Source organism: Chenopodium album, chromosome 15, assembly GCF_948465745.1.
Source record: "Chenopodium album chromosome 15, dcCheAlbu1.1, whole genome shotgun sequence".
NCBI lineage: Eukaryota > Viridiplantae > Streptophyta > Magnoliopsida > Caryophyllales > Amaranthaceae > Chenopodium > Chenopodium album.
This window is the reverse complement of record NC_137848.1, coordinates 27895734-27918367: the sequence shown is the minus strand read 5'-3', so window position 1 is coordinate 27918367 and position 22634 is coordinate 27895734. Positions and strand designations below refer to the sequence as shown.

General features: G+C 31.7%; 1 protein-coding gene and 1 long non-coding RNA gene across 2 annotated transcripts; one reads left to right on the top strand and one right to left on the bottom strand.

Moving 5' to 3' along the window:
- The first annotated feature begins 1340 nt into the window (after window positions 1-1340).
- Window positions 1341-7274, top strand: LOC145583070 (putative 1-deoxy-D-xylulose-5-phosphate synthase, chloroplastic). Its single transcript, XM_081640184.1, has 10 exons — window positions 1341-1838; window positions 2721-2849; window positions 2934-3098; window positions 3462-3612; window positions 4529-4800; window positions 4910-5183; window positions 5431-5738; window positions 5854-6135; window positions 6244-6528; window positions 6713-7274. The coding sequence occupies exons 1-10, from the start codon at window positions 1725-1727 to the stop codon at window positions 6860-6862; spliced, it is 2130 nt and encodes a 709-aa protein (XP_081496310.1). The 5' UTR covers window positions 1341-1724; the 3' UTR covers window positions 6863-7274.
- An 820-nt stretch (window positions 7275-8094) lies between these two features.
- LOC145583069 (uncharacterized) lies at window positions 8095-16621 on the bottom strand. Its single transcript, XR_014100025.1, has 4 exons — window positions 16451-16621; window positions 9178-9215; window positions 9025-9092; window positions 8095-8332 (listed from the first exon to the last, which is right to left on the bottom strand). It is a non-coding gene; the product is annotated as an uncharacterized LOC145583069 (long non-coding RNA).
- Window positions 16622-22634: the final 6013 nt, after the last annotated feature.

Genomic DNA, 22634 nt, shown 5'->3' with positions numbered 1-22634 from the left:
TTGATAAACATCATCAACATGCATTTGATGTTTATCAATGAGATTAACTTGGATTTCTTCTTGCAAAATTTACCTTTAAAATAGATAGTTTCTCTTAGGATTTCTTACAAAAATAAATAAATAAAATATACAAATAGACGAGTATGGTCTTGAACCCAACCCTGATCTTCCCCTCACACTACCAAAACTTATAACTAGCTATTGTTAAAGCAATGTTGATGAACATGTTCTATATCAATACAAATTATTATAATTATTAAACAAATTTGGAGGACATTTTTTAAGCAAAACAATATTTTTTTTAGGGGGTGGGGTAGCACATGACCGATGACCCCCCATGCGCTAACGCGGATCTGCCAATGTTGTCATGGTTATAAAAAGAGGAAAGAGAGAACTGTTTGTCAACATTGCTTTTATACACTTGTATATTCCAATTTTTTGTGAATAAAATGAGCCTTTCAAATCATTTATTACTGTATTGAAATCATCAACCAACATCTATTACACTAAGGTATTGTTTGGGTCGGTTATCCTACTAACTTTTTGTCATTTCTACAATTCTCAACTCCTCGTGAAGATGTGCTTCAATATCAAATTACTACATTTGTTTCAAAACAAATGCCCTAATTGACTGGCATATTTGCTAACTCATAACTTTGACTAATAATTTATTTAATTATGAACAACTAGAAATTATAAAAATTTAGTCATCATCAGTAAGCATATATTGGTATGATATCAACAAATACCACCATCACTATTTTAAAAATTACAATATGCATAAAACACTATCACAGGTTAAATAAAGTAGTGTACAATAATACAAAAGTGAAAATGAGACCTTTATACAAATTCTTCCTCCGTTTCAATATAAATGCCCCATTTTGAATTTTTTTTTTTTTTTTTTTTTTTGGTAGTTCACTTAAGCCACTTTGACCAACGTTAATGATTTATAATTAAGAAAAAATATATATTCATCTATACGTGCTTGTCTGAATTATCACAAGTTATGATTTTCGAAAATAAACTTTTTATTTTTGGAGTATTACATATTAGTCGAAATTTTACATTAGCATATATGTTCAGTTTAAGTGGGACATTTATTTTAAAACAGATGGAGTACACACAAAAACCGAAATAGAAAGTTGAGTTGACAAGATTATCCAATGAGACAATCACTAGTCACTATTCATTCCAACAAGGTAAGCTATCTTCTCTCTCTATCCACTTAAAGATTTCTGATGACGTGGTCCAATCAAATCACCCCAAATCACCTCCTAATAAAATCTTGAGTTTTTAGGTGCATTGCATACAAAAACAAAACAAGCTAAACAAACATGGGCAATTTGGCAATACTCAGTGCTCACTTTTAAGTGGTAACGCCTATGACAGCATTTCACTCATTGTTAGGGCACATTCTCCATTGCCTACCGCACAAATCATCCTCTCTTTTCTTCTCTTTTTACTTCAATTTTTAACTTCATTACAATGAAAAGCCAATAACAATAGTTTTATTTCAATTGGGTATTTCAATAGTTCCCATTTTGTGAAGATTTTGTTACTTTAATTTTCTGGGTTATTTGATTATTGGTTGATTTTTGATCAAGAATATTATTGGTTAATTTTTGATCAAGAATTTAGATTGATTTCTGGGTTTGATTCAAAATTGAAAATTTGTTTCTGGGTTTTGATTGAATTTGCATATAGAAGTTTGAGTGTAAAAAATGGCGTTTTGTTTGAGTTCAACGGCTGTACATTTTGGTCCTGTAGTTAGTTCAGATCTGCTCAAGCCTCAATTAACAAGGAGCAAAAATCTGCAAAATCTACCTAAACAGCAGGTTGATTTTTTATTTTTTATTTATTCAAATTATGCTTGGATAATTTTGGAATTTATTGGTTGTTGCACGGCTTATTCTTCTTAATTTCATAAAAGTCAAATAAATGATTAAAATGTTGTTACCATATCATTTTGCATGGGTTGGAAATTACAGAGTTCAATTATTCTTATGACATAGTTGGAAATTTGATATGTCTTGCTTTGTAATTTGTACTCCTTTAGTTTCTTTTTGTTTGTCCTAATTAAAATCTTCAGTTTGAGGAGGGAGATTTGAATATATATATTTTAAAAAATATTTTATAATGAAGGTATCACTGCTCATTGCTCAAACATGTGTATTGAAAATTGTGAAAAAACAAATGAGATAAATAAAAAGGAATGGAGGGAGTAATTATGAATTATGGATAGTTTAGTAACAAATTTTGGGTTAATTCACTCAAGTACATCAAACAAATGAAATTAAAAATTTTAATCCTTTTGCATGCATTGGATAAAACTTAGCTTCTCTGTTTCAATGATGTGGTAAGAAATAAAAATCATTTTTGCTAATGAACAATTTGGTGAAAGTAAGTGAAATTCATTGATTTACATCAAATAATAATACAAGTTGAAAGTCTACTCTTTATGCAGGCTTTGGCTACAATTCAGTTACTTTGTTACATTGATGAGTCACCCAATTTAGTCCAATCTTGCTAGAATTAAAGGAATGATTTTGTGACAAATGCGGGTTGATTAATAGATTTACATTTATAATCAAGATTAAAAAATCTATTCCTTAATTTGTAATAACGATTTGGGTGGAAATTAAATTTATTCTTGTGAAGTGATGAGTAATTAGTTTACAAAGTATTGTTTTCTTATATATTTATTTAACTTTGTTCAGGTGAAAAGAAGACCTGGTAATGTAAGGGCATCATTGACAGAAAGTGGAGATTATTACTCAGAAAGACCACCTACTCCTCTTTTGGACACAATTAACTACCCCATTCATATGAAAAACTTATCTGTTAAGGTAAATTATTCTGTGTATGTTTCTGGCATTAACTAAATTAAGTTTATTATATTCAGCAAAATTTGATGATTACTGTCAATGCAGGAGCTTAAACAATTAGCGGATGAGTTACGGTCCGATGTGATCTTCAATGTGTCTAAAACTGGCGGTCACCTTGGTTCTAGCCTCGGGGTTGTGGAGCTCACTATAGCTCTTCATTATGTCTTTAATGCACCTCAAGATAGGATATTGTGGGATGTTGGTCATCAGGTATTGATCTGAACAATTTTCAGATGACAGGCAATGTTGATTCTGACACTTTTAATCAAAAAATTTGTAGTGGCTACATGAATATTTTGAAACAAAAGATCTACACTAATGATCTTTTATAGTATGTTATTATGCCTCGGCAATCATTTATTACTTTGATTACAATAATATTGTAGCCATTGTAAAAGCTTACATAGAAAATCTTTAATTCTAAATGTGGCTAGTAGCTGAGTTCTATTTAAAAGCCCATTAAATGCATACTTATTATTGATGAAGTTTAAAACATGCTTTTAGAGGATGTGATGTGAGAGGGTTTTTTCTTGATATTTACATCCAGGAATACGTGCTTTTCATTATTTGCAGTCTTACCCACACAAGATCCTGACTGGAAGAAGAGATAGGATGAGAACATTGAGACAGACGAATGGGTTGTCAGGATTTACAAAGCGCGGGGAGAGTGAATTTGATGCCTTTGGTGCAGGTCATAGTTCAAACAGCATTTCTGCTGGTTTAGGTAAATTCCTATTCTTAAAATCATTTTAGTTTTTACTTGGATAATTGGTTTCAACATTCAAGGACGTTAGGAAGTAGGTTACATTCTCTTCAACTAAATAAGGTGTTGTAATATTAATTTTCTAATCTTTGGTTTGGTCTGTATTCTACTAATAATATCTGATTTTTTGGTTTGACTGAAACTTGACTGTATTTATACTTTAATACTTTAGAAAAATAATTTATAAGGATGTAGATTCTTAGATTAGTTTAAATATGTACTTTCGAAATATCTATTTTTTCGTTATTTTTATTAAAAATGAATTGAATATATTTTGCTTTGCAATGGCAGATGGTAGTAAGAAAATCTGCTATGGTCTGATACTTATAAGAATAATAAATGTAATAAGCTTATAAAATGAGTCTCTGATAATTCCACCTTATCTAAATGGTCTGATATTTAACTTTGATGTTATTTACATCAATCCTTAAGAAAAAGAATTTTCAAATAAGATGTCATTAGATTAGTATTCATGTGTATTTTTCAATTATGAAATGATCCTAATTAATTTTAATACAAAAAGAAAAATCTGGACTCGTGTATAGCTAATGATGCAATGTTGTATATGTTTATATTCCTTTCGAGACATCCTTTGATGCCTAGCTGAGTCATTAGACTCTGGCACTTTTTAAAAATATTTATAATTTTCTATTTCTTTGTTAGTAGTGATGGGAGCATTTGACTAAAATATTAATTGACTGAAGAGGAAAGTCTACTTAACAGTTGCTTTATACATTATTAACTTCTATTGGCTTCTGAAAAGATTATAACTTTTTTTTCCCTTGCAGGTTAATAGAATTTCACCTAATTTAACTTGATATTTTACTAGTACTTTCTTGTTTACTAAAAGATTGTTGGGTTGTTATCATCTGTATAGGTATGGCCGTAGGAAGGGATCTAAAGGGTAGACAGAACAATGTAGTTTCCATTATAGGCGATGGTGCCATGACTGCCGGCCAAGCCTTTGAGGCAATGAATAATGCAGGATACCTGGACTCTGACATGATTGTCATTCTCAATGACAATAAGCAGGTCTCTTTACCCACTGCCAGTTTGGATGGGCCTATTCCTCCAGTTGGAGCTCTTAGCAGTGCATTGAGTCGATTGCAGTCGAACAAGCCTCTTCGAGAATTAAGAGAAGTTGCCAAGGTATTGTATGAAATACAGTACATGTTTAAGCAAAAACTCAAACTTAGGGAGTAAACAAGGTATTGACTGGCATGATTGACGGTTTGTGTCATCATTGAATTTATTGCAGGGAGTAACCAAACAAATAGGAGGGCCCATGTATCAGCTAGCTGCCAAAGTTGATGAATATGCCCGAGGCATGATCAGTGGTACAGGATCAACTTTGTTTGAAGAGCTTGGACTCTACTACATTGGTCCTGTTGATGGTCATAATGTAGATGATCTTGTAGCTATACTTAAAGAGGTTAAGAGTACAAAAACCACAGGTCCAGTGCTTATCCATGTTGTGACAGAAAAAGGAAGAGGTTACCCTTATGCTGAGAAAGCTGCAGACAAATACCACGGTATACATATCTTTCCAAATGCCAGTTTTTAGGCCACAGTACTAATTTTAATGAATGAAAGGCTGTCCATTAAATTATTTACTATTTTTTTTATCAAATTTTGATCTTATCCCACTTTAATTTTTACAGTTTATATTCTCATGGAATTGTTAAAGATTCGTTATTAAAATGATGAAGAAACTAAAGCTAATAATTCACTTGGATAATGTGCATGACTGTTGTTTAAAACATATTTCTCATCGTGTAGGGGTGACCAAATTTGATCCAGCCACTGGCAAGCAGTTCAAAGGCCAATCAACTACTCAGTCTTATACATCTTACTTTGCTGATGCATTAGTTGCAGAGGCAGAGGTGGACAAAGATATAGTTGCTATTCATGCTGCCATGGGTGGTGGAACAGGCTTAAATCACTTTCTACGACGCTTTCCTTCACGCTGCTTTGATGTTGGGATAGCTGAACAACATGCTGTAACTTTTGCTGCTGGATTGGCTTGTGAAGGTCTCAAACCTTTTTGTGCAATTTACTCATCTTTCATGCAAAGGGCATATGATCAGGTAAAACTTCTAGTCATCTTCACATAGTAGATCACATTCTTAGCGACAGATCACTTTCTTTACTGTTCCTATGGTAAAACTTTTTGCTAAAAGTCACGTTGGTTTTTATGTACAGGTAGTTCATGATGTGGACTTACAAAAGATACCAGTGAGGTTTGCAATGGACAGAGCAGGCCTTGTAGGATCCGATGGCCCTACACATTGTGGCGCTTTTGATGTAACATTTATGGCTTGCCTCCCCAATATGATAGTAATGGCGCCATCAGATGAGACAGAACTATTCCACATGGTCGCCACTGCTGCTGCTATTGATGATAGACCTTCTTGCTTTCGTTACCCCAGGGGAAATGGAATTGGTACAGAGTTGCCACCAGGCAATAAAGGCATTCCACTTGAGGTGAGCCTTAGCCTTAATTTTGTACTCCTACTCTCCTACATGCTGATTGATAACGTTTATTTCCTTTACATCAAGTATTCTCATTAGAGTTAAAATCATATGTGACAGATTGGACGAGGCAGGATATTGAAAGAAGGCGATAGAGTAGCACTCCTAGGTTATGGTACAGCAGTTCAGTACTGCATGGCTGCAGCAGCTTTGGTTGAATCTCGTGGCTTGAATTTGACCGTAGCAGATGCCCGCTTTTGCAAACCACTAGACCATGCACTAATCCGTAGTCTAGCAAAATCCCATGAAATTCTAATCACTGTTGAGGAAGGATCTATTGGAGGTTTTGGATCTCATGTTGCCCAGTTTATGGCTCTTGATGGCCTTCTTGATGGCAAACTAAAGGTACATATATGGTCAACATATTGTTTTTTATTTAATAGGTGTAAACTCTTTTATATCAGTACATTCATATATAAAAAGATTTGAATTGCAGTATGTGGTAGTTTACATACTAAAACTCTTGATAAGATATGGAAGTAGTTATATTAATTCCCTGTGTTCTTAAATCTTTTTAATTTGTCTGCAGTGGCGGCCTTTGGTCCTCCCAGATCGATACATTGAACATGGCGCACCAGGAGACCAGTTGGCTGAAGCGGGGCTTACGCCATCACATATTGCTGCGACAGTATTCAATATCCTTGGGAAAACAAGGGAGGCTCTTGAAGTCATGACATAGAATGAAAAATTTTCAAGCCATTATTTACAAGTGACATACAAGTTGCAACACCACTATGTTTTATCGCTTGTGATTGAATAGGTGACTGTTAGATTGGTACATGAGTAGTGAGTTTGTAGCATGGAAACCACAGATGATGTAACATGGTAGCTATTTCGATATTTAGCACCTTCAGAAGGTTTATAGATGTCCCAAGTCGACGTAATACATGGACAATATGCCGCAGCTAGTGGAGATGTACATAGTTTCATTGATGTAGCAATTGGGCAAAGTTATAACCTGCCTTTACATTAGCAAAGAAAGCGGAAACAATTTCAAGGTGGTTGAAGATTGTAAGTGCATATATGCTGACAGATAAATAAAATGAGCTTTGAATGAAGTTGTAAAACAGGAAGTTGGGGTTATTACTAAATGGCAGAGTTTGCAAAGACTGATTTGCCCATGAAACGTACGATTTAGAGGCTCGGGATTCGAATGAAGCTTTTGTATTGCATTGGAAAGGTGCAGGCTTTTATTTTCTCTCCTACTTGTTAGACTCTTACAAGTATTTAGATAGAAAAGATAAACAAGCTCATGCTAATTGAATTAGATCCAAGGAGGAAGAGTTACCTCCATAAATCACAATCGGAGATTTGCTATTCACTCCCAAGAGTTCACATCATTCTATCGCTATTGCTAAACTAATCTAGGCTACTAAACCTAGAATGCTAAGAAACTAAGAAAGCTTAAAGAAACATAAAGTACAGTTTGATTATATAGACATCTCTAATGAAAGTTGCACATTGTTTATTATCTTTGTCGTTTCTTCTTTTGGTGCCGAATTTATTCTAAAGTTTAGATTCGTTATATCTTCTAAGTTTCGAGTTTTCTAAGGCCATTATTCTTTAGGTTGGGTTGTGTGATTGACTTGATATTGAGCCCAACAACTTAGGGTCCAATGTGAATTGGGAAATTTTTTGCCTACACCCTGAAGTAGGCAGAGATGCCTGCACCCCCACTCCTTCCTAATGATGTCATCTGAGTTGTTTTTTCCGTTCTGAATTACATATAAAATGTTCATTTTCAGCACTGTAAATGTTCACTTTTGTATTATTAAATGTTCAAATCTATGGAATAATTATTAAATGTTCAATTATGCTGATAATTCATGAAATATTTAAATTATTGTAGTTTTGTATTTGTAATTTGTGTTTCTAGATGACTATTTATAGTAGTACTCAAGGACAAAGAAAAAGTTCATTTCCTTCTTAATAAAATCAAATGAAATTGTATACCACTAAAAATTGAACAATTGGATATGAAACTATACAATACAATTCCATATATATCATCAAACACAATAAACTTCTCGATCCAAATTCGAAAATTCAAGATTGTGTTATTGGTTCATGTTGCGGTGATTCCATGCCTTCTTGGTTTCCTTCTTTTTGTCATCTTCCTTTTTTCCTTACTATTGTGCGGTCTAACTCACTATATGTACGATTCTTTGTTAGCAAAATAATAATAATAATAATAATAATACTGTATTAGATTTGAGCAAGAATAAATGTTGAAATGAACCGATTTCAATTGACATGATCGATATGAAAATTAACATCTATTAGTATATAAATAAATATATATTAATGTATAAATGAACATGTATTAGTGTGGAAATGATCTATTAATATGAAAATGAACAACTATTGATACATGAATGAACATATTTATGTAATTCAGCATAAATATAAACGTTTATTAATATATAAATGAACATATATTAATTTGAAAATGACCATAAAAGATAATGATCAATGAACATATACATAAAATATATACGTAAATATATAAACATTCTTGAAGCTATCAATATGTGATTGACTATATATCCATATGAGAAAAGTTATATATTGAAAGTCAAAATTAAAATGAACCTGGAATATAAATATTTGAAGAAGATGACATAAACATGCACATTTATCAAAATTTTAATAATCGTATGTTAATATGTGAAATTGTGAATGACTATATACTATTATATGATTGAACATCTACCAAAATAAAAATAAATACTTATCAATATATTTTTCTACTCCAAACTATGATATGACGGTATACTAATATATAAATGAACATTGAAAATGAACATGCGTAAAAAAAATAAAATTAAATTCTCTACGAACCAAATTTATTAATACTTATATGCCTCCAGAATCTTTGTTTTTCTACTCTTGAAAGTGTTTCTTTCATTCTGCAAAAAGAGGAAAAAAAATACCGGTTTAATTTACTAGTTTTAGAACAAAAATTACTAAATCTATAGTATTATTTATACTTACATTGATACAATTTCCATAGTTGATGTTCGCTTATGTTCCTGAAATACAATCGCAACAAAAAATTAGTAAAACCTAGAGTTCATACTGTAAGGAAGGTGTGCCTATTGTAGGGGATCCTTCTCCTTATATGCCCTTGTCCCTTTAAATGCCTAGAACTTTACACTTGTTAGAGTGTATTAGGATTTAAATTCCTAACTGTTTGGGGGACCTTGAATTAGAGTTAATTCTATTATTATGCTTTTTTGTAAGAAACTAGTAAGGAATTGCCAACGAGTTTTAGGAAAACTCATAAACCTCGTTCATGTCTTTCTCCCAAGTAGAGTTCAAGAGATATTTAGCACGAATCGTAGGTTTACCCATGCCCAAATCGGGAGCGAGGGTACTAAAATAACGTTCCCTTTAGGGGGGGAATCGTTATTCTAGCCCTAGTGTGGCCTCTACTAGCTCTTTCTTTTCACAATTTCATTACCAAATAATATATGCAACGTGATACCTAAAAAACTAAGTTAGTTGATTTTATTTACAAGCATTTAATCACGTAGGAATTACATTACAAAGTCGTTATTCTTTATTTAATTAATATTCGTGAAAAGAACGATAAATAAACAATATTTGCCTTGTATTAAGTGATCAAACAACAATTAATTATTCTATTCTATTATTTGTTTAACGCAAGATACTATGTGAAATTAATTAATTAAAAGTTTGTTTAAAGTGGTCAAACAACACTAGTTAATTAATTAAAGGTTTGCTTAAACAAAAAAAGAAAAGATGATTGATCTAAATGCTCAGGAATTTACCACTTTTCTTTGCTAGATCTTCGTTTAGAACACTTATAGACTCTTTCTGTTCGAGAACCTCCACCGTAGTAACAAGTAACAAAAAGGGTGAGTGTTTAGGACAAGAGGGTTAAGAGTACACAAGTTCACAAAGTTTCTGATAGAGTTTCGGGTTATTTTCTGTCTGTTTAAGCCTCGTATTAAGCCTCTATTTATAGGGAATGGGTGCATTTAGGGTTTCAAGTGTTCTGTAACTACAGGTGTCGCGCGCATCTAAATGGGTTGCGCGCGACTCCCCAGCGCAAGTGATTTGGATGCGCTACAGAGGGCAGTGCAACTGAATGTCTTGCGCGTGGTATTATGGTAAGATTCGATTTTATATCTTTATGAAATTCTGAATCTTCCGCGAGCGCATCACTAGAGGTTGCGCTGCGTGTCACGCACAACCTTGTGAGTTGCGCGCGCCAGACCAGCACGACTCATTGAGATGCGCGCGGATTTTTCTATGGCAGCTTTAATTTTTAACCTAGGCGCGTTAAAATTAGGTTTTAACCTCGAGCTTAAGCCTAATTATGATCGGGCTTAGTTAATTTGGACTTTAATTCTTTTTTTTTTGGGTTAAGCTAGATGTTTTGTATTTTTGTAGCTCAATCAATTGTCCATAAGCATTCTTCGCGTTGATCCAACACAAAGATGGTTTTATTTATCGTCATAGCACTTCATGTCGAGACAGAAGGCCAAAAGTAGATGTCTACACATATTCTTTTTTGTTCCAAACTTGAAGAAAATAACTTACTCTTTTTGAATTTCACCTTTGTTTTGTTGAATTTCGAAGTAATTGAACAACTTCTTGTGATAATTTTGTAATAATTTTGCCATTAAAGATTTTTATAAGAGAGAAAATGGTTGAGAAATGGGTTAGGAGAGCGAAAATGCAAATGGAGGTTTATATATATATATATATGGTCAAATGAGAAATTTCTTAAAATAAGAAGGATGAGAAGAATTTTATGTGCATATATTTTGTACTGAATGTGCAATTTTTTTAAACTAAATATGCAAATATTTTTTGACTCGAATTTTATGTGCATTAATTTTGATTAAAATGTGCATACTTTTACTGCTAAATATGCTTAATATTTACTCTATTACTTCATTCTAAAAGGACTTTACTTCTAGCACTCTCTCATCCTCTACCTACATTAAGATACTACACGTGTGTGCAATCGAAAGAAACCTTCAGTTCATTGTGCATAATTTTTGAACTAAATATGCATAAATCTACTTCAAAATATGCATGATATTTACTCCATTTATTCCTTCATCTAAGATAGTCTTTAGCTGCAGGGGTTCGAGTAGCATTACAATAAACCTCAAATTATGCAAAGCCATGACAAATATAGTCCAAATTATGAGTATAGTACGTGAAATCGATGACATTTTTGAAGAATATTAAGCAATTTGGAACTTAAGCTAGCATCAATGGCGGATTTCTTCCTTCGGGAGATTCATTACTTTAAAGCTTTCAATGAATATTTCCCAAAAAACCTTCTTATGTGCAGTAAACTGACTAATATCTACTACTAATTAGATATTAACGCTCACAAATTTTTTGTATTTTATTCATATAAATGATACGACCACTCAAATTTGATTACCCCAATGTCGTAAAGTTGTACGAACCGTTTACTCCCAAATAATAGAAAGGAGGAGGAAAGAGTAGTAAAGAAAATTCCCTTCTTGAATCTCAAAACAATGGATACTTCCTTTGTTATCTTTAAAATAAAAGTTAAAACTTTAAATAAGCTTTAATGGAGGGGAGAGAGATCAAAGAGAGAGATTGTTGCAGTTAAGAAGAAAATTAAAAGTAAAAATTAAATGTGCATAACTTTTGTATTAAATGTGCATATTTTTTGTGCTAAATGTGCATTTTGCGAAGGTGAAATGTGCATCTTTGGATATATATGTACGATCAAGATTCCTTCTCATTGGATCTCAATATATATATATATATATATATATATATATATATATATATATAGGGGTGTGCAGAAATGGACCTGGACAGAAAACCGACCGGGACTAGGCCGGGGGATTCCGGGTCGGTCTTCGGTCCTCACAAATTGGCGATTCCGGGTTTCCGGTCCGATCCGGGTAAAAACCGGAATATTCCAGTCCGAACCGGAATGGACCGAAAAGTGTATTTTGTAATATTTTGGGTAAAAATATTAAATTTAATGTTTATTTTTCTAAAATATTTAGACACAAAAGTTGTAATTTATAAATTCTAGGAGCAAAATAGGAAAGAACGCAAATAAAAACAAGGCGTTAAAAATGTATGTATATATTAAGATACTAAAATAAATAAATAAATAAAAATAAAATATAATCAGTCCATTCCGGTCCAAAACCGGACCGGTTGTTACGGCCTGGTCCCGGCCCCCAAAAAAAGTCGATTCCAGGTTTCGATCCCGGTCCGGTACCGAACCGGTGCACATATATATATATATATATATATATATATATATATATATAACCAAGTTATAATGAGAACCAAGGGTAAAATAAGAACTAGGAACTAATCTAGGCCCTTAGATCATGTTAATCGGACAGCTCACATGCTTCCCGTGTCATTAATGGCATTTTTGTAATATTTTAACTTTATAAAGTAGTCTCTAGTTTCATTTTTCAAAAGTAAATGAAAATTTAGTAAAAGTAAATGAAAGCAGTCTTAAAGTAAATGAAATTGCCTTAAAAGTTAAAAAAAACTGAAAAAAAGTTTGAAAACAGCGAAATTACGAGAATGCCATTAATGAGAGCGGGTGCAATGTGAGAGTGCGATCAATGGCTGAGATTAGTTCCTAGTTCTTATTATTCACCTTGGTTCTCATATGATCTCAATTTTTATATATATATATAGGAACTCATCTAATTCGTTGATTCCGTTTGATCTAACAGATGAGAGTTTGCCCGCTTCATTAATGGCAATGATGTAATTTTCCGTTTGATTGGCCTTGTTTTGTGTTTCATTTCTCTTTCTCTTTCTCTCTCTTCTCCCACGTTTCTCTCTCATCTTCTCTCTCTTCTCCCACGTTTCTCTCTCATCTTCTCTCTGGTTTCACTTCTTCTCCTCTGCAATTTCTTCTTCGAATGCAATTTCTTGTAAATCTTATCTTAGCACCTTGCTAGTTTCGAAATTCATCACAAAGTAAGTTATTTGTTTAATTTTCGAATTAGGGCTTTGTTGTTAGTTTTTTCTTTCAATTGGATGCTTTAATTGAGTTTTGTTATGAATTAGGGTTTTTTTTTTTAATATCTATTGATTTGTTGTTAGCCTTTGATAATGATCAAGTTTTTAACTATTGTTTTTCTGATATTATTATGTGGAATTTGGATTTTAATTATTGTTTGTTTTCTTTTATTTAATTCGATTTTTAAATCAAGTTTATGCGATTTTTGACTGGGTAAATCAATTTACATGTTAGGAAATTAAAGTAGATTAAAATATCTCAAAAGTACATTATAATCAAGATAAATATACTTTTGAGTTCATTGAATAATTAGGGGATAAAATAGAGAAAATTAGGGTTTCCCATGTAATTTGTATTAATTTGGGTTTAATTTTACAGGGTTTGTGGTTAGTGGACTAATTTATAAGTATGGGAAATGTGGGTTTCTTGAATCAGCTAAGAAGTATTTTGTGTTTGTATATGGATCTTGTTGTTTGGAGTGCCATGATTAATGGGTATGTTTGGAATGGTGATGAATTTGAAAAGGGTAGAAGGATTTTTAGGGAGATTAGAATTGAGTGAGTTTCAAATTAGAATAAAGATGGATACCTGAAAATTAGATTGAGGTGTTAAACGAGTGGGATTTTGTTATCTTGTGTTGTTACTTTTGAGCTTAAATTATTTACTTTTGAGTTGATTGTAATGATTGAGTTTTGTATATTGTTGTGTGGTGTTGGAGTTTCATAATTCTGTTATATTTTGTTGTTGTAGTTATGAGAATTAAGCATGGAAGGGTTGGTTGACCTCAAATGGAGCACTTTTCAAGTGTGGTTGACCTCCTTGGGCAATCAGGTTAATTAACAGCTCCAAATTGTTTACAGTTTATAGGGCACCTCCATGACAAGTTGCGGGACAAACAGGTGCTCCTGGTGCACCAGTGCAAGCAAATAGGCCACCTGGGTCACCTCCTTTGAATACCTCAACATCAGTACCAGGAGCAACGCCTCCTGTTACTAATGGTGGTGCTCCAACTGCATCACAGCCTGGGTTCCAGGGTGCTCTTGTTGGCAGGTGCTTTGGAGGGAGAAATATGCCTACTGTCTCTAGCTTTCCTTAAGCTGGTGGAAACGTTTCTTATCCGGCAACTTCAGGTGCTGACGGATTCACTTATGGTCAATCCCCAAACGACAACCTTCAATCTAACTGAAATGCTGTATAGATTTTATTTATTTACTTTTTAGATTTTATTATTTACTTTAGAGATTTTTTATTTACTTTTGATTATTGTTTCCTTACCTCAAATGTGTTAATGTACACTAGCCTACTAGCTCAATAGGTAGAGCATTGTGCAAATACACAAAAGATGTGAGTTCGAATCCCACGTAGGTTTATTTATCAGAGAAACGATTTTTATTTAATTTTGTGTATTTAAGTAATTTTCTACCTTAAAAACTTCTATTTACTTTTTGTAATTTCTTATTCACTTTTTACTTAAAAACCTTTACTCGTTTGTATGATTTAAATATTAATGACTCGGTTTAATTTCTATGTATGTATAACACTTTCAAGGATTTTTTTTTTTTTTTTTTTTTTTTTTTTTTTTTTTTTTTTTTGAAGGGAACACTTTCAAGAATTTAATTATACATATGCTCTTGAATTTTTTTTATTTTTTTTATTTACTTTTGCTATTGTTTTATTTACTTTTAATTTGAAAACCTTTACATTGGGCTCCACATACTTCTTTCTTATAACTTGACTCATCTTGTAATGGTATGAAAGTTAGTGACTCAGATTTTTGCTCTGTAACAAAGTTTCCATAGTCACTTAATTATTAAAAGCTAATTAATTGTTCTTATACCTTAGAGCTAATTTGATTTACTTTTTAATCATTTTTATGTACTTTTGAGGTACTTTAAATAACTTCCGAGTCTTTTATGTTTTCTAATAAAGAGAACTCATGTAGGAATTGAACCTATGTCTCTATAAATTTACATAGTGCCTATAGTGCTCTATGAGCTAATAGGTTTTAACACACTTTATAGTCGAAGGATTCCCTTAAAGAAGATTACCTTTATATAAGCTCACTTTTAATTTACTTTTTGAGATATTTTGATTTACTTTTGAGATAATTTGGTTTACTTTTGAGTTTCTTTTTAGTTACTTTTAGAGACAACCTATGTAGGAATCGAACTTACATCTTCTATGCATTTGCATAGTGCTCTACCATTTGAGCTAATAGGTTTTAGCACGAGCATAAACCTGTTCTTGAATTATTTCTTTAAGGGTATCCAAACACTACGTTCTGTTGAAATTTGGCATAGCTATGCCTGTTCTAGAGACTTGTTAGCTTCCATTTTAGTATTCAATCTAAGCTAGTTTAGCAATCTTTGCCATAACTTAGTGAAAGAAAGGTCCCCTGCAGTTTGTTTATTCAGCTTCATTGTTACACATTATTACCACATCTACTTACTAAAGAGAACTAGATATGATTACAAAGAACTAGAGAACTTAGTGAAAGAAAGGTCCTCTGCTCTGAGGTGTAGCAACCACATTAGATTTTTTTCATATTCACCAACCAAATTCATAGCCTTATTGATCACATCCTCAACTTTCACACCAAAATCCTTTAGCACCAATTAGCACAAATTTTCTATTTACTTATGAGACTAATTATTTCACTTTTACTAATTTTCTATTTACTTTTAAACATAACAAGAAGCACTAACAATTCATATTCACTCAGTTTGTAAGCAAGAGGTTTGAATAATTCTCAACCAAATTACATACCTGAAAATTGATTAAGAATAACTAAGTTGGCCTCATTAAATATCAAAATAAGTAACTATCATAATTCCAACAAAAACAAACAAGGAGGTCAATGATTTGTTTGAAATATCTCAAATCAATTTAGTTTGCAAAATTTTTCATAATTCGAACAAATTCATAAACAAAATATCAAAAAATTCCAAACATAATTTGCAGAAAAATCCAATCTAATTTGCAAAAAAAAAAAAAAAAAAAAAAAAAATATCAATAAAAAAAATATCGCTCAAACTTTTTATAAACCTAGAAAAATATTAAGCTTTCTATGAATGGATTTCAAGTTAATTTATAATCGTTTACAAGTTCACAACCTCAGAAATTATAATCATAATTCGAATTTCACTATTATCAACCCTAAATTCACAATACTGACAATAGATTAACGATAAACCATAGATATAGAAATTAAGTGATTTAAAAACGAGAAGAAAAAAATTATACCTCAGAAGCTGCTTCAATGGAGTAAATAAAGCTCGAATATTGCTTCAATGGAGAAGTGAAAGCTCAAAAGTCGCTTTGATGGAGAATTCAGAGCAGTAGCTTCAATGGAGGAGAGAGAAATTGATTGGAGGATAGAGAATCGGGAGAGAGAGGTAAATTGGGTGATCTCTAAATATTAAAATGATCCTATCCGTCCATTACTTTTTAATCTAACGGTTGTAATGAGTTCTTAATTCCTATTATAACCTGGTCTTTTATATATATATATATATATATATATATATATATATATATATATATATATATATATATATATATATATATATATATAAGTATATAAAATAGGATTTTCTTTGTTTATTTCTATTTTATATATTATATATAATAATTATGAAATATTGAATATGAATATATATATATATATATAATATATATATATATATTACAAAGAAAATCCTATTTTGGCTAGACCTAAAAAAAAAATTCGAATTAAGAAATAGGATAGGATTTTGGGTATAAGTAATAAAATAAACAAACTATGGATAAATCTAAGCGACCCCTTATAAAATCCAAGCGATCTTTTCGTATGCGTTATCGGGGGATCGAATTGATTATACTTATTGTGCAATATGGAGGTAAAGGGGTTAAACGTAGTGTTTTGATGGGGGTGTAGGTAGAGGTCCCTACCTTAGGGTATAGGGATAGATAATTACCATAACTTCTTCGTTATAACTCGGATTTGGGCTTATAATATATCGTTGGAAAGCTCTTTTCAAACCTCATCCAACTACACAATTATTGGATCCAGAATATGGACCAAAATAAACTGGTTGGACGATTTTATAAAAAAAGACACGAAATAAATGAATTTAAGGACACGAAATGAATGATTTCGGGTTTAAAGGCACGAAATAAATGATTTTGGTTTGAAACATTTAGGGTAAGGTTAGAAATGGTTAAGGACTTAAGGCTTAAGGGAAATTCACAAGATTCTTCAACTCTTCACTTAACTCGATAATCAAAGATATGAAAGATATTCATCACTGGGTTTGGTTTTTGGGGAGACACAATCATGTGTCTATAGTACCAAAGGAAGAATGTTTTAAGAATTTAGAAAGGTTCGACCCCTCCTACTAATGTCAATTGTTCTAGGTGAAGCACTGATGATGGCGGTGGCTAGGCTATGGTTTGGAACTATTTAGGATGCTTATGTCCAAGAATTTACACTCAATCATAGTATCATACACGACATTAGCTATCAGTTGTTTACTTATCTACTATGCAGGTTCTCCGAATTGAAAGATAAGATTGATTAGAATTTAGTAAAACATTTGAAAGTTGTTAACCTAAATGATTTTGCTACTAAGATTCATTCCATTTTCATTCATAATCCTTGGCATATAACCTGGTCTTTCTGTCCATGAATAATGAAGGCTGAATAGTTTGCTTTCACAAAACAAACATGCATGGGAGTTATTTTAGATACCATTATAACTTATTTCAATGCATATACATATGTTTGAGGCAATAATTATTTGTTTATATGATCAAATGTTTTTTTAATTGTAGCTCAAAGCTTACAAATATGTTAGCATATACAAAGTATTTTCTTTGTTTAATATGGAGTATGATTATTGTATATATGTCTAAGGTACGATCTGCATTAAAATACATCAACTTGCTACTACCCTACAATAACTCAACACTAGTATTTCAAATATTGTTATCATTTATCCACTGCCGAGCTTTACAATTTTGTAATTAAAGCTCAAGGGTCTTTATGTGAAGTGTGAAATATATATAAGCATATTCATTTCCGAGCTTTACAATTTTGTAATTAAAATACATCGGCTTGCTTACTACCCTACAATAACTCAACACTAGTATTTCAAATATTGTTATCATTTATCCATTGTCGAGCTTTACAATCTTGTAATTAAAGCTTAAGGGTCTTTCTGTGAAGTGTGAGTCTAGTGTTGCAGTTACTTGCCACATAACTGTTGTCTTTCTTCCAACAACTAAAATCTAACAACTATAGCAATGTCAAAATGAGCCAAAGATTTTTTTTTTCCTTCCAACAATCAAAGTCTAGCTACTAAGCTCTCTAAATTAAAAAGGTGTCTGGAATTTCAAATTTGGTAGAGCTTTCTTCATTTGGGGTATCTTATTCACGTCAATATCTACATTGATTTCCACCTCAAAGAAATGTATATTCCCTTTTTTTTTTTCTTCACATTAAAACGAAAGGATGACCCTATTGCTTGACCAAGTTTGTACTCGAAATCTCGAGTATCAACCCTAAATTTGTTGCATGTGTCAATCAAGGTGGCATTCGCTTCATTAAAAGTCATGTCATAATCAAACTTTAATTAATAGGATGTCGATGGATTCTAATTTTCATGCCTATTTAATGTTTTTGGGTTTATTGTCAATGAAAAATCTAGCATTTTCTATTAGTGGATTTAATCAACGTGAAACAAATTACATTAAAATTATTTATAATTTAACAAATTTACATCTATTTTAAAGATTAAAATACTATTTTGCAATAATAATCTTATTTTCTTTTTATGTTTTTTAGAAAGATAATTGTTCTCTTATTGTTCACTCAAATAAGATGAAGATAACAGTTGATGATGTTTATGTATGTTTGAGGTTGTCTAAAGGTTCTAAATAGGGGTGTCAATTGGGTATACGGTTTGGTTTATTGTTTTCGGTTCATAACGAGTCGGTTTACAACAGGTTGAAATAATTAACAGTTCGGTTTGGGTCGGTTTTAAAAATTATCAGGTCGGTTCGGATTTGGTTAATTCTATTGCGCTTTCTAATCAATTCGGGTCCTAATCGAGTCGGGTTGTAATCGATTTGGGTCATAATTAGTTTGGGTTGAGCTCGTTCAGTTAAAAAATGGGTTTTGTTAGTTTAAAGCGGGTTTCGGGTCTATTCAGGTCGAGTTTTAGTCAATTTCGGTTGTAATCGGTTCAAGTCAAAATCAGGTTGAATACAATCGATTTGAACTCGAGTTTTTCTAGTTTAATGCGGGTTTTAGGTCAAAACAAATCGGGACCTAACAAATTGGATAAAATTGGGTCGGGTTGTAATTGGTTCGAGTCATAATCAATTTGAGTTGAACTGGGTCGGTTTGAAAAATGGGTTTCGATTCAAAACAAATCGGATAAAATCGGTTTAAGTCATAGCCAGTTTAGGTTGAAGTAGGCACAAGTTGAGTTGTAATTGGCCGAGTCATAAACACGCTCAATTAATTAATGAGTCATAATTCATAAATAAGTTAGGTTAATCGAATAATGAGTTGAAACGAGTCAGTTATTTATAAATTAAAATGTGACTATTAAGTTATAATTCTCATTGATTGCTCAATAAATACAAGGATCCCAATCTAAACCCCTCAATAAAACATCCACGCAGACGTTTAATTCATTCAAATTTAATTTGTCCCAAATGCTTGAATAAAACAATTCCAAGACCCTCAAAATCATTAAGTACACAAGCATGCTTTGGCTTGTCTTAAGACTTATTATTTTAAGGTAAGTGACAATCTCATTGCTAATAATTCCAAACTACTCTTGGTTGATAAGTCATCGCATGTAATGCCTTCTTGAGACAATATCCAATTTGCCACAACATCTAAGGACTCCTTACTGATATTGTTGAGTATAACCAAAACTAACGTGTATGTCTAACATATCACTTCCCTAAGAAAGCGATGATGCCTTAAATTACTTTGGCAGATTCTATCAACAACTTTCGAAGTTTTAGTAAGTGTCATTTTAGAATGGCAATTTTAACTAAATATTCTTTGGGACTTAGGGTTTCTATGTTGGTTTGATTTAAGTAAACTTAATTAATTATACAACATGAGAAATCCTATAGGCATGCATCTAAATATCAAGATATAATCAAATAAATTGATATATAAATGCATAGTGATCTAGCATGGCCCCTTGAAAATTATTTTGAATCATTCGATCTTCAAGGACACTTAGCACCTTTTGGCTCCATCTTTAAAAAAAAATGTCGTTTGTAATTAGAATTCACCATTAAGCATGCAAGTACTAGAAAACTAGGAAGTAATCTAAATTAACTAAGTACAAAAATACTTAACGACACGCAGTTCATATTTAGATTACAAAAATACATAACGGATCGTAGTCCGTACTTTCTATCCTAGTCGAGCCATACTAGTCACTTTTGTAATTTCAGCATAAGAACATTTCTAATAAAATCGATCAATTGCAATTGATGTCATCGTTCCTGAAATTTTTTTTGCTTGAGTTCTTGAATTAATTGAAGAATTCAAAAATCAATAGTATATTGATTTGTGCGTTTGTAACTAAGAATAACTGCATGGGAGAAAATGTTTATAGTTCAGAGAAAAATATTATAGTAGATCTTTTTTTTTTTTTTTTTTTTTTTTTTTTTTTTTTTTTTTTGTGACAGCAGAAACACGTTTTTACTAGTTTTGTCAAAAGTAAGAAGATGGTAATATTTACATAATTGTCATTACTAAGCGAGATTTCAGCCATAAGATGTTGTCAGATCCAACGATTATTAGAGGGGTACTCACATTAAAATAGTTCTCATATTAGTGAGGTTCTCAAGTCTATAATTTGAACATATATATTTTGATTTAAATATTATACATGTAAATATCATAATAGGAAATATTTTATAATAATATTTATATCTGATTCTTTATTTGATCTTTATTATGATCAATTTCTTCTTTATTTATTTTAACCTAAACACTATTCTATAATAGTGAATCAAATTTATTTTTTATTTCACTAAAGATCTATGGCAATTAATTTATTGATGCACATAAACCAATATCACAATAGGAAATCTTCTATAGCAATTGCAATTAAACAAAAATCACAATATGACAATAGGAATCTTCTATAGCAATGAATTAATTGATGCACTTGAACAATATTCTATAATAAATTGAATCTTCTATAACAATGAATTATACATTTATCAAATTTTCATACAACTATATTTAAATAACCCAAACTTTTATTTGTTAAGTTTGAATAATTTATACTATATAAATAAATCTATTAATACATGCATTTTGGAGCCACAAACACCTTTTTATATATCATGACAACAAATCATAATTCAATTAACAATATCAGTCCTACTAATGATATTTTAGTTATACAGGCTATAGTAATTAGATTTTGGAAGGTCCCTTCAAAAGCATCCAAATGAAATAGCTTCAATTCTTTGGAAATGGTGTTATTATTAGATGCAAATGAGATTTTAGTTATACAAACTAGAGTAATTAGATTATTGATGGTCCCTTCAAAAGCATATCCTAATGAAACATCTTCATGATTGGAAATGATGTTATTATTAGATGCAAAGGTGATTTATATATATCTTTTATGGTTTTTTCTACCTTCAAAATAACAACCATAAGATATTATCATACGATTCTAATGATGTTTTTTATACATTTGTTTAACAAACTAGCAAACACACAGACATCTATATAAAATTTCTTTCAACTTCCAATAACTAATTAAAGATGTAGTAATAAGCCCTTTTTCATCAATGGTTGATAGTGTTTAGGAAAATTTGCCCAGAATAACACCACCTTTGGGCGGTCTTCCAATAATAGCACGACCTTTTGATTATTCCAAAATAACACCACCTTTCACATGCATTTGCCAAAAATGAAACAAAACCGGTTGGTAACCTGGTTTACAGGTTATCTATGACACGTGTGACAATCTCATTGGTTAATTCTTTTTTTTTTTTTTTTTTAAATTTGATGTAACAAAAAAAGAAAACACATAAACATAATTTAAAAAAAAAACCTTCAAATTAAAAAAAACCAACCCAGCCCCCCCTTCCACTACCCAACCCCCTAATTCACCGGAAATCACCAGCCTCCCAACCCAGCCCCCCAGTTCACCGAAAAACCACCCTCTATCAATTTTCGGTGCACGACCCTCCCCTTTCCCTTCCCTTCCCCATTTTCGGCCCCTTACTTCCTTTCTCCACAAGTAGAAAAATATAAATTGTCACCGGTAAAAGCCCACATATTTTTAAAAATCGGTGCCAAAAACACTCACTAAGATAAAAAACACTCACTAAGATCATATGAAATAAAAAGGCCACCGGTTAACCGATGCCCCTAATTTTTTATTTTTTT